Raw genomic sequence first — 13,517 nt, 5'->3', positions numbered from 1 at the left:
CCCTCAATTCGTAGTCCTTGTTTCATTTGCCATGGTCGTCATCAAAAGGGGGGTCTCTCATCCGAGGCTGGTTGTAGCTCTTCACTGGGGGTGGTTTTTACGTGGCGGGTCCCAAACCCAGCGCACAACCCTTGTAGGGAATGTTTCGCCTTCTCACTTTAGCTCGCCTTCGAACGGATGTTCTTAGGCTACCCAGAGGATACTTGGTCAAAGACCGGAAGTAGTGAGCTGCTTGAGCCATGTGTAAAATAATCGTTTCTGGCCACTCCCAAGTGAATGGCGATCAGAGAACTTTCCTCACTTGCGTGAACTTCTACACATGACTCCATCCTCCTAGCTAGTCTTACTGTGGGAAAAGAGCTCATTGTAGCCCAGTGTTGGCTAAGAGCTCTAATAGCTGAGTTAAGGTTGCCTGTGATTCCACTGTAGCCTGGTACAATAGTCAAGAAATCTGAAGTTGATGACAATTGATTCCTCCATCAAACGTTCCCTCAAGCTTTAATTCATTCGTAAAGAAGCTTGCTGCTCTACCACCCACAAGGCCCTCGCAGGTATGTGGATGGAGAAAAAACTATCAGAGTTTGGTTTGGCGACTCCTGATCGAACAGATCTGGTATATGTCCAGATTCTTTGAGGCTGATGGAAAATTTCTCAGGCGTACTCCTTCTGCCTATATACCATATATGGGCAATATTGCAAAATGGCAATTCGCACGATTAAGTGGCATGGTTGGAGTGAATCTTTGAACGCCACACATGCTAATGAGCTCGGCTCGTTGGACGCTCTACAACTTCCTTGCAAGCGTGGTCTTTTCTAGGGTCATCCAATACACAAAAACCCTATAGAACATAATGGGCTTGACTATAGTATCGAAGAGTCGAAAGATTACTTTCGGTGAAAGACATCAGGGAAGGACCTAATTTTCGAAATTAGTTGTGATTGATACTGCTTCATTATTTGAGATTTATACAGTAAATCTATTAGAACCTATAAGTATTAAAAAGTATGGAAACGACCTAAATGAAGAAATAGATGAAGATTGCAGTAAAAAGAGACTTCTCTGAAATGAAGTGAAGATTCACCGCAGTGAGTGACTCATCTTCATTTCTATGATGGTTCCATTACATCGGAGAAGATGGAGTCAACGCAGTTGAAAAAATTTCGCAAAAAAGTAGTCCATTCATGGAACTGATAAGTTGTCCAAAGTACCTATTTACCGCAGACACGTTTACTATGCAAATTTTTAAACCAGTCTTACCCTTTACAACTTATCGAATGCCATCAACGCTCGAAAATAAGGAGCCTTTCCGCAAATATTTTGCAATTTACACGCTTCTGTCTCGCGATCATTTAGTGCTTCAGAAAAGATCAAACATTTTCATAGATTATGCTCGTCAAAGATCGGGATTACAGCACCAACTACACTTTGCCTAGAGGCCCAATTTTAAAATAGCCGTTTGTTTTTCATTAATTAGTTCGATAATTAAATGATTAAATGTGATGTTTCGGTCTTTTTATTAAATACTAGGTCTTGTTATTCCTAATATACGAATATTCCGATAAAATCTGAAAAACATAACCCAGGATTCAGGCACGTCAACGCCATCGAACACTACAAAGGGAGACATCAACAAACACCGGGAGCGGCAAGTGTCAATTCCTGGAGGAACTTACGTCAAAGCAGACAGCTCTTTTCGTGGAAGTCGCCGGGGATGACAAATTTCGTTTCATAAGTTGTGGCGAAGCCAAAATTCGAGGCGGCAAAAGGTTATTTCGTGATAAGTCCACACAGCCCTCCCTAAAACCGTAGACCGGTGAGTAGTGGCTTTGACAAAATCCGGGCAAGTAGTGAAAGACCTGGAGTCGTAACCGAAAAAGACCGGAACCGGTGCCAACGGGCTTTTGTCCGAGCCCCGATGAGAACTAAAATGTATGGCGCCAGTGTAAATTTTACTTTAGACACCTGAGGAGGGTAAATCACCCAGTCAAGGAAGAACCCTTACTCTGGACAGAAACCGGCAAATGCGGTACTACGCACCAGTATATACGATATAGGACCGTGTGAGATTCTTTCACATATTGTAGAGTTATCAAAATTTCGACTATACCCGAAAGTGGCCTTCCCTTACATATTTATTTTAAATTTTTCAATATTTAACACGCAAATCCAAATGCAATAAAACATAAAACAAATTGCAGGGCAATCAATCAATTGTCATAGATTTTTAATTTATCTACATTTTTTTAAATTTTCCTAACAAGCAGTATACAATTAAGCAGAAAAATACTCATCAAAACTTATTGAAATGGAGACCTCCAGGAAGTTTCGTTGGCTCGTGTTTATATATCTGTTCATTTCAAGTGGGTTTGTTGATACTTTTACAAAATTAACCAACATCAACTGCAAAACGCTGGATAAGCCTTTCGCCGATTTCAAGAGTTGTCGCCTGCATGTGCCGAAAAGGGGAGAGATCGCATTATCCTTGCATGTTCGGCTCTTTCAGTTACCAGTTAATAATGTCAGTGTAAGTGATTGAATATTTTTGAGTATTACGGGTTAAAGTGTTGGGCTTTTTCCCTTTCTACTGGAGCTATCTAAAGCAGAGAGAGCAATAATATTTAAATTGTTTGCTTTTTATTCGCAAAGTCAACTTAAGCTATATTTCATTATTCATCAACTCAGACATTTGTTCTCATCTCTCTCTAAAGGTAAACCTTGCATTTTTCAAGAAAGCCAGTGGTTACCGTCCATTTTTGTACAATGTTACCGTCGATTTTTGTGGTTACATGGCGAACAAGAAACGTTATCCTTTCCTTAATATATTCCATGGTGCCTTCCTGACGAAGTCCAACATTAACCACACCTGTCCCTATAACGTACGTATGATATCGGAATTAATGGAAATGGTATATTTTTATAAATTTTTTGCCTTACAGCATGACATAATCATTCAAAATCTAATATTGCGGGATGATATGTTCGGGCGGCTACCGGTGCCAGCGGGAGAGTATATGACTAAGTTGATGGTGGGAGCCTACAACGAATGGAAGGCTGATGTGAAGGCTTACTTCACAATAAAACTCAATAAAGAGTAGCATTTAGTTGAGGAAGTGATAGCAAATATGGAGAATAGATGCATTTATATTATGCAAAAAACTAAGAAAGATGCCAACCTATTTCGAAAATATTGCCAAAAGATAAGTATTTATCGTAAAACATTATATATTAATGCTTGCTTTTATAATATTTTATTTATTGGATTTGTTCTAATAAATAAACTTATAAATGGTAACTTTAATGTAAATGTAATAAAATTGCTCGGGGTGTAAAAATGCGTCTGTCTTTTCACTTTGAGTGAAGTGAATCTGTAATAAGGGTGGAAGTCAGGTCAGTTTTTATGATATAACATAATTTATTTTATAAATTTCTTTAGTAAAACTTTTAGTTTGAATGTGACCATAATATTTTTTTTTACCATTCGCATAACGCCAAAATTAATTTAGTCGAAACCAAGAAGGCAATAAAATTTGTTTTACCATCCGAGTAATAAGTATCCAAATCAATACCCGAAACAAAGGGTAATCTAACACATGACTTGGACCACTATCTTGTTGCAGCCACGACTAGCTCTCGCCTCTGTGCAGCAAGTAAGATTCGACGTCGAGAAGCTGCACTCACAACAGACCACCGTACGATTTTCTACTCGGCTTGCACTCCTGCTCTCTGAGAGTACTCGTCAACACCTCGGTATGAGGGAATTGTGGGACGGCATTTCAAGTTCCTTATGTACAGCCGCAAACGAAATCAATGGTTTTCAGAAAATGCTAAAGAATAGCTGGTGCGATGAGGAGTGTCCTGTTGCAGTGGAGAGAAAACATACTACCTACCTCGCAACCTTACAATCCACTTCAACTCGTGCGGGATGGGATAGATGCTAAGAACTGAAGAGGAAACCGAGACGCATTTGCAGACAGAAAAGGAGAGAGGCCGTAATGCATTAGTACGAAGAGCTTGACAATATGGCCGACAGGGATAATGCTTGAAAATTCTGAGAAAAAATGCGAATACTAGCAGAAAGTTTCAAGACCGGAGCATACTCTTGTAGAACCCCCAGAGATGATCTAGTGACAGACTACCAGAGTGTACTAAAACTAGGGAATACTCCGAGCCATTCGGTACCAAACGAAATTTCAGACAAGGCGACGCCTATAGTGTGACTTCTTCAATTTATGCTGGAGAAAATAATTCGAGCTGCAAAGCTGAATCGAGAAGGCGAAATGTTGACAATCATAACTCCGAAGTCGTTTACAATTTCATCAATCGTGGAATCAGTATTATCAACAACAACAATCTCAGCATCGAAATCCAACGCAGAATAACTCTTGCCAACAGGAGCAACTACGGACTGAGTAGGCAATTGAGAAGTAAAGTCCTCTCTCGACGAATAAAAACCATGTTTTACTTTATTCCCGTCTTGCTTTATGGTGCAGAGGTATGGACGATGACAACATCTGATGAGTCGACGTTGCGAGTTTTCCAGAGAAAGGTTCTGCAGAATATTTATGGTCCTTTGCGCATTGCCAATGGCGAATACCGATATAACGTTGATCTGTACGAGTTATACGACGACATTGACATAGTTCAGCGAATTAAAAGACAGCGGCTGTCGTCCGTATGGATGAAAACACTCCGACTCTGAAAGTATTCGAGCAGTACCCGCCGGGAGAAGCAGAGAAAGAAGAAGATGTCCACTCTGTTGGAAAGATTTCAATGGAAATCTAGTTTTGGCTTAACTGTATTTTTTGTTTTTTGTGCATAAGCAAAAATTTGGTGTTATCTAAGCCCCTAAAAACTTCCTGAAAAGCCGACTTGTCGATTTGATGCCACAATGAGAAAGAAAATGCAGTCTTGATTATTATGGATAAAAGTTCCGCAATTTTTGCTGTCCTCCAAAACAGTCCGACACAGAATGCAGTCGGTCTTCTTTTCAGGCAATCTAATGAATTTTTTGTTCATGAGTTCATAGGTTGAAAAACGTAATGGCTTTTTAATTCGGTCAAACAATTTATTGAAAAATGAGAAATGCGCAATTAATTTTAAATCAGCTTGAGCTATTCTGTCTTGGTGAAAAAACAATAAAATTGGTTACGCCAAAAATATTTTATCACATTTTGGTATTCCGAAATGCAGGCCGCTGCTAAATTTTATTACTTCGCGTTAATAAATTGTGTACTCTTATCTAATCCGGTTCATACACGTACAAAATTCACTAATATTAAATGCAGCAGTTTCGACAAGAAATTCGCAGATTTCGGTAAATGTAGACTAAGTGTTCCGAACCGTGGCGTGATCGCTCTAACTGTGCATGTAAAACTTTTTCAATTACCAGTGACTAATACCAGTGTGAGTAACATGTTCCGTTTCGAAATGACAACTGATTCCTTTTTTGCTGCTTCATAAAAACATTGGTTTCCGCTAAATTTCTGTATTCGTTCTTCTAAAATGCTGCCACTTCATTCTTTCCAGATAAATCTCGCATTGTTCAAGAAAGCCACAGGTTTCCGTCCTTTTTTGTATAATGTTACCGTCGATTTTTGTGATTTCATGGCGAACAAGAAGCGTTATCCTTTTGTCAATATATTCGTGAATATTTTCCTCAAACAATCGAACATTAATCACACTTGTCCCTTCAATGTACCTATTGTGACCACTTTCATCGAAAACAAATTTATATTTTGTTTTGTAATTCCTTGCAGCAAGACTTAATCGTCGAAAATTTAATATTACGCGACGAAATGTTTGGCCGAATGCCGGTGCCAGAGGGCGAATACCTGTTTAAGTTGATGGTGGCCGCCTACAATGATTGGAAAGCTGACGTGAGGGTCTACTTCAACAAGGAGTAACATTAAAATAATACTTGATTTCGGCAGGTGAAAATGAGGAATTGTTGAATTAATATTCTCTGATAATAATATCCTATAGTAAAATTATTTTACTACATTGTTATTGTTTAATTCGTACTCAAAATTTAAGGTTACTCACTCCAATTTAATTTTTTCGTAAAAATGTATGTACCTTGGAATAGTTTTGAACTTCTAAATATTGTTTAAGTAAAGTTTTCAAAACGTTGCAAACCATCTAAAGAATATTTCGAAATAAACCTTAAGTAAAGGTAAGTATTCACTAAGGTATGAAAGGCTTTGTACATTGAAAACCGCATTTGGTTCGTTGGCAGAGCAGAAAACAGAAGTCTCGCTCATAAGTTCCAGGAAAATTTAAGAAATGATATCGGTCCCCATAGGAGAAAGTGAGATTACTTCACAGCTACAGTTGCAGTATCTTGGTGTAATAGTAGACTTAAGACTGAAATTCAGAAACACTTGGAAAACATGGCATGTAAAGCAAATAAAATCTTTAATGCTTTATTTAGAATGATGGCAAATAAAGGCTGTGAGCGCTCCAGCCGACGATATTTAATAGCTAAACTAATGAGTTCAGTTATACTGTGTGCGGATTCAATACGGATACGGACAGTGGTCCCGTGGGAGAGGAATGAGATGGGAGTAGGTAAGATTTTGCGGATTAAACTCCGGCACTCCAACTTTCGTTGCTTCCTCCCACTATAAAAAAAAATATTTGGTTCAATATCATCAGAATGCGACCGAATCAGAGTTCCGTTGACTTCCAGCAAATTATTACTATGTGGCTGGATATCTGCCTTAAGATCCCTACGAAAGATAAATGACCCTCTCATCCTCAGCAAAAATTGACTTTTCCTCCACACTTTCCAAGTCGCAATATAAAAATTTTACCACATAAAAATTCTCCAACTTGTTTGAAAGAAGATGAGCTGGAATTATCTCAGTTCTTCCTTTACACTGTCCTACTTTTACGAGAGTAATGTTTAAACACGAAATATGTTCAAACTTTATCCATCCAAGCAAACTTACTGTAGTCGAAATCAATATTCTAGGCTGACTTGTAAGGAATAAAGACAAAGTTTGAAGTTTCACTTGCGTTTTAGGGAGTTTTTGGCATCGCAAACCACGTAAATTGTCGGTGTCTTGGATTTGAACCTAACCTAACCTAGTTGAAAGCTTTTTACGTCATTGTTCCATAGTAACATCAAATATGAATATTAGGGTGTGTCATTCTGAGTTAACCTTTTTTTACAACTGAAAAACAGGCTAAAAACTTTCGAAAATGTGAAAAGGAAAGTCACTCAAAAGATAAGCTCTTAATATTAATATTAAGAGGTGCCTGTTTCAAATTTTCTGTTTTCTATATAAATAACATGGAAAAAAAATCATTTTTTTGTGGTGGTTATTGTGCGGAGATTATTATATGTGCACGCGATGGCTGCCGGTAGGGATGGTAAACTCGATTCGGATTCTACTCGAGAATCGAGTTTTCTCGTAAAATAATCGATTTTTCGAATGTCAAGAATCGATTCTTAATCGACTTCGACTACTGAAGATCGATTCCGAAGAGGTGCTTGAAATCTTAATATTAATATTAAGAGCTCATCTTTTGAGTGACTTTTTTCACATTTTCGAAATTTTTAGCCTGTTTTTCAGTTGAAAAAAAAGGTTGCCTCAGAATGACACACCCTAATGCATATGTATGTAAGTGAGCGTGTCACTTATCACTTTAATTATTTAATGCATAATTACAGCTCTTAACTATTGGTGCGAGTCAAGCGGAAAAAGTTAAAAATACCATGAATTAGTAATAACAAAAAAAAAACAGAAAATTATACCCACTACAAATTAGCACAACTATAAAAGTAATAACACAGTGGGGGCAATAGAGCGAACGATCGCAAATATATTTATATGATGCACATAAGAATCCATATAAATATGTATGTATGCACCTTGGATGCTTCCATGCAAGTACAGTAAAACCAGGTTAAAACAACAGTAGACATCACGCTAAATGTAGGCGATAAATAATAAAATCTAAAGAGAAACCGCACACATTAAGAGTCATAGAGAGAGCAATTCCGAAATTCTCTCTGATTTCAGCTGCATCCCCAATACTTTGGACCACTGCGCCTGGCATTTTTTCCAGGCCACTGTAGCGCTTTTCACGCAGTAGTGGCAACCATCAAAGTACAAGCAAATGTACTTTTCTAAAAGTTTGATTCTAATGTAACTCTTATATTCTACATTAATTTTTAAAATTATTAGAGTCGCAAAACAATACTTTTTGTAAAGTTCAATCAGATAATATATACTACTTTACATATACCAAAACTTTCTCATATTACAATTTCGTTTAATTTTCGTAGTGCTTTTTCTTTTTCTTTACCGACTTTCCCAGAAAAATTTCAAACTTCTAATAATCTATCTTATCAGAAATATTTTTGAAAGTTTTATAAGCTCATGTTCGCACCCAAATTTTTTTCTTTCGAATTCGAATTCGAAGAAATAGTTTTGAAAAATGTTTCCATTTTTTTTTAAGAAATCTTTGCCTTGTTAGATTCTTTTATATTTTCGAAATTATTATTATAATTTTTTAACAACTCTTCCCGAAAAACATAAAATTTTTAAGATAAACCTGAAAATACATATCTTTTAAGGACATGCAATTTTGTGTGTTTTAAATAATTTTTCCACATTCGATTTTTTATTAGTGTGTTTTACTTTAATTTTTTGTTTTCGAAATTAATATATCTTGGATTTAATATCTTTTCGTAATTAATATTTCCTTCAAAATTAATATATTTTTATAAATTAATATATTTTCGAAATTAGTATTTTTTTCGAAATTAATATATTTTTCGAGATCAATTTTTTCGAAATTAACTTTTTCCGAACTTAGTATTATTTCGAAATTAATATATTTTTCGAAATTGATATTTCTTTCGAATTTTTTGTTTCTTATTTAATATTTTTCGAAATTATTATTTTTTTCCAAATTATTGTTTGTTTCGAGATCAATTTTTTCGAAATTAATATTTTTTTGTAATTAATATTTCTTTAGAAATTAATACATTTTTAAAAATTAATACTTTTCTGATTTTTTCGAAATTAGTATTATTTCGAAATTAATATTTCTTTCGAATTTGTTTCTTTCTTATTTAGTATTTTTCGAAGTAAATTTTATTGGAAATGAATATTTTTCGTAATTAATATTTCTTTCGAAATTAAATTTATTCGAAATTAATATTTTTTCGTAATTGATTTTTTCGAAATTAGTATTATTTCGAAATTAATATTTCTTTCGAATTTGTTTCTTTCTTATTTAGTATTTTTCGAAGTAAATTTTATTGGAAATGAATATTTTTCGTAATTAATATTTCTTTCGAAATTAAATTTATTCGAAATTAATATTTTTTCGTAATTAATATTTCCTTCCAAATTAATTTTTTTTCGAAATTAATTTTTATTTCATTTGTTTAGTTCATTGAAAATTGTATAGGTATACAATCTCGAGGCGTCACTGTATTATGTAAACAAACCGAGATTAGCTGCACTCAATGAAAACTCTATGAAAAAAGCACGTAAACAAACGCGGCAATTATTGCGAACTATTGCCAATGCAATGCACGGCAATAAACTGCAATATTTGTAAATATATATCAAGCTATGTGTATGTAGTGTGAATTAAGCAACTGCTGCATTATAAGTATGTATTGCGAATCTATTCGCAGTAGCCAGTAGGCAGCAGGCGCCAACAATAACAAAATAGCAATAGAAGCGCATGCATGTATGTTTGCATGTTGTTGTGGCAGTGCAAATGGGGGCCAGCGGCCAATGTGTTAGCATAATATTGAGGCGCCAGCTGCACATCATGCAATGGAGCAGTGAAATGCGCTTATCAGCGTTAAGCGCACTTGCACTTTTCGAGCGATGATAGGGAAAATGTGCAGTATTGTTTTTGCTATTATTATTGTTGTTGTTATTGTTATTCTTGTTTGTTATTTTTTGTTGCTAGAATTATGTCTATTGCGGCGCGTAGGCGCTTGCTGATTGTTACAAAAAAAAAAAAATTAAATAAATTTAAATTTTTTTCTTTCTTGATGACAGCACTGACTCATTCGTCGTCATAACAGCGGCTGATTGTGTTGTGCCGGCGGTTGTTGATTTGGAATTTGCAGTCACTCATTTTGCGGTCAAGACTCAGCGATAATAAGGCATTTTAGTCATTTGCTCTGGCTTTATTTTACTTATTGTTGTTGTTGTTTATGTTTTTGTTATTTGTGTTGTTGCCTTAGTTTCTTGGTGACTTCAGCGGCCAGCTGCATGCTTTTGATTTCAGTTCACAGCAGTTGTTGTGGCTAGTTTGCAGCAAATTCAAATAAAGTATTCATGAAAGCTTATGTGTGTGCGTGTGTGCGTGTATGAAGAAATTCTCTTATGGTTTTACATGCGAAAACAAGTGCGTAACAACAATGACCGCAGCTGTTCGACCGCATTTTCTTGGCACTTGCAGACAAGCGCACACACACACATACATATACAAATAAATATTTAAATATTTCACACACGTTCACACACACACACACATAGTATGAATTTTAAAATTTTTCGCAAGCACTCGCTATTTTGCTAAAATATATTCTTTAAGCCGCTTTTACTTGCCACACAATTGACTTATATTCGATTTCAATTCATATTACATAAGTATTAGTTAATGTTTGCTGGTGTGTATGTATGTGTGTGCGTAAAGCAAATCGCATTCGCATTTGTTTGCGATCGCGTCATGAATGAAATCAACATTGCAAGCAAGTTGAGCTTAAGCAGCAACAACAAACACATAGCACATTATATGTATATACTTATATTATATTATATGTGTATATATACATATATATATATATATACATACATACATATATATATATATATACATACATACATATGTACGTAAGTATATTGACATATCAAAGTCGAGTTCCATTTGCGTTTGCGCACCTGATCAAACTTTGCTCAGCCGGATGGTCAAGCGAGCGTGAAAAGTATTTTTATTTATTTGTCAAACAACAATAAGCGTATTCATTACCCTGCTACACACTAGCGCGCACATATACTTACATATATAAAATATATTTACGCAAGCATTATTGCTGCTTTACGCTCAGTTGCACTTTTTGTTGTTACTGATTTGCTATTTTGTCCAGTTTGTTTGCCTCGACTGATTGCTGAAAAGCTGAATTGTCCACTTTGTCAATATATAATACATATAATACTTACATACATTATAACATATACATACAAGTATATACATGAGTATGTAATATACACTAAACTTTTTATGTACATACATACATATGTAAGTATGTATTATATGTATATAAAATTGGTTGAGTTTGCATCTTAAAATTCCAAAAAATTCGAAAGCAATTTGGAAAAATCCGCTAGATGGCGCTCGAGTCAAAATAGAATCAAAATCCGTTATTATAGTCAGTTATGACCCTCATTTCAATTATTTAGCATTCAAAGTAAACAACGCGTAGACTTTTCCAACTCTTATTGATCTTCGACAACAAATCAATGGCAGTATGTTGTTTGGAGCGATGTAACCAAAATTAATCGCATAGATCCTGATGGTCGAAGGTATGTTCGCCGACCAATCTATCAAGAATTTGATCCTCGCTATGTTTCACACGTACTGAAGCATGGTGGAGGATCAATCATGGCGTGGGAATGTTTTCCCTGGAAAGGTGTAGGCCCGCTCAATACGATTGATGTAATTCTAAATTCCAACAAAATAACAATCCAAAGCATACGGGAAAGTTGACACAAAGGTTTTTTGTGGAAAATTCCATGAATGTTTTGGAGTGGCGTGAAGAGAACACATCTCTGTTGATGTCAAAAAAGCTGCAGATACCAAAAATAACACAAATATGGATGTCCTTTTTGATGAAACTAGGACGGCATGGCAAGTAACACTAGTGCTGCGCTGTCAGAGTCTTATAACGTCAATTCGCAATCGATTTTTTTAATAACAGTATTTTTTGCTTCTAAAATGTTTTCGTTTCTAATTAGCTGTCGCACTCAAATCGTCGATTCAACATATTTTTGTTAAAATCTTACAAAAAAAAGGATTTTCAATTAAAATTTTTACTATAAGAGTTTAAGTTTAATTTAAGTTTCAATAAAATGAGTGAAAAAACAAAAAAAAAATAAGTGGGTACTGGAAAATAACATCATTTACTTCGAAATATGTGTCGTTTCTAATTAGCTGTCCGCAGCTGTATGTATGTACAAGATCTGTCGCAAAAGAAACTTTTTACATATAACTGTTTCTGGTGGCGCCACCTATTGGTGGGTATATGAAATAAAAAGTTTGATCTCTTGTTGACATTTCATAAAAATTTTAAGACAATTGGATAACTACAATCGATGTTATCGATCAAAAAGTGACAGCAGCTTTTGGTCATCGGTCGTAAAATGCATTTTGAGCAAAGAGCAAATATTAAATTTTGTTTTAAACTTGGGAAAACTTTTACTGAAACATTTCAAATGATGAAAAAAGTTTATAGTGATCAGTGCCTATCCCGTAGTAATGTGCATGAGTGGTTTAAGCGATTCCAAGAAGGTCGTGAGGACCTCTGTGACGATCAGAAGTCGGTCGTCTTCAGAAGTCAAAAATAAAGACAATGCTGATTTGTTTTTACGATTCCGGGAGTATAGTACACCGAGAGTTCGTCCCACCTGGTCAAACGGTTAATGCTGTGTTTTACCTTGGTGTTATGAAGCGTCTTTTGTCGCGCATTCGTCGTGCTCGACCACAATACCGTGAGGCAGGGTCCTGGCGCCTGTTGCACGATAATGCACCGTGTCATCGGTCGACGCTTGTCACTGATTTTTTGACCTAAAAAACTCCATATAAACCATTAATCACTCACCCTACTCACCTGATCTGGCACCCTGTGATTTTTACCTATTTGGAAAACTTCATTTGCCCATGAAAGGACACTGGTTTCAGGACATTTCAGCTATCCAAAAGGCGACGACCGATATTCTCAAGAGCATTCCGAAAAATCACCTTAAATACTCATTTTAAATGCTAATTGACCGGGCTAAACGCTGCACGGTGGTTCCTCCCATACGACAAAAATAAAAAAGTCTATGTTTATATATTGGGCTTGTAGCTAAATAAATAGTTGCCTATGCCATCAAAGTTATGTATTTTGAGTTTGTTTTGATTATTTCTAACGGAACTTCTTCAGTGAAGGCAACAAATGTACGGCCTTGCACAGAAGTAAATAGTTGATAAAAATAAAAGCGAAAGCAACGGGTACATTCAACTGCAAAAATTTAATTTAAAAAAGTGTGCAAATAAAAATACTGAAAATGGAAATTAAAGTAAATGGTAATAGTATTATTTTTCAGTAATTACAAGTTTTTAAATTGTGCTGTTGTTTTTAGAATAACAAATTTTAATGAAGTGTCTTTTTGATTCAGTTTTGTTGTTCTTTGTTAAATGTATTTGGAGATTTAGTAACTTTGTCAACCGAATGCAATGACCGGATTAGTGTGTAAATGTTGATACAAGTATATAG

General features: G+C 35.4%; 1 protein-coding gene and 1 pseudogene across 1 annotated transcript; both read left to right on the top strand.

Moving 5' to 3' along the window:
• The first annotated feature begins 310 nt into the window (after window positions 1-310).
• On the top strand, window positions 311-3,333 carry LOC126760999 (uncharacterized). The gene is made up of 3 exons (XM_050476853.1): window positions 311-2,525; window positions 2,710-2,877; window positions 2,938-3,333. The coding sequence occupies exons 1-3, from the start codon at window positions 2,307-2,309 to the stop codon at window positions 3,094-3,096; spliced, it is 546 nt and encodes a 181-aa protein (XP_050332810.1). The 5' UTR covers window positions 311-2,306; the 3' UTR covers window positions 3,097-3,333.
• Window positions 3,334-3,407: 74 nt separating this feature from the next.
• Window positions 3,408-6,090, top strand: LOC126761000 (uncharacterized; annotated as a pseudogene).
• Window positions 6,091-13,517: the final 7,427 nt, after the last annotated feature.

The sequence above is a fragment of the Bactrocera neohumeralis genome, chromosome 6 (genome assembly GCF_024586455.1).
Source record: "Bactrocera neohumeralis isolate Rockhampton chromosome 6, APGP_CSIRO_Bneo_wtdbg2-racon-allhic-juicebox.fasta_v2, whole genome shotgun sequence".
NCBI classification, from domain to species: Eukaryota; Metazoa; Arthropoda; class Insecta; order Diptera; family Tephritidae; genus Bactrocera; species Bactrocera neohumeralis.
This window is presented reverse-complemented; position numbering and strand designations above follow the sequence as displayed.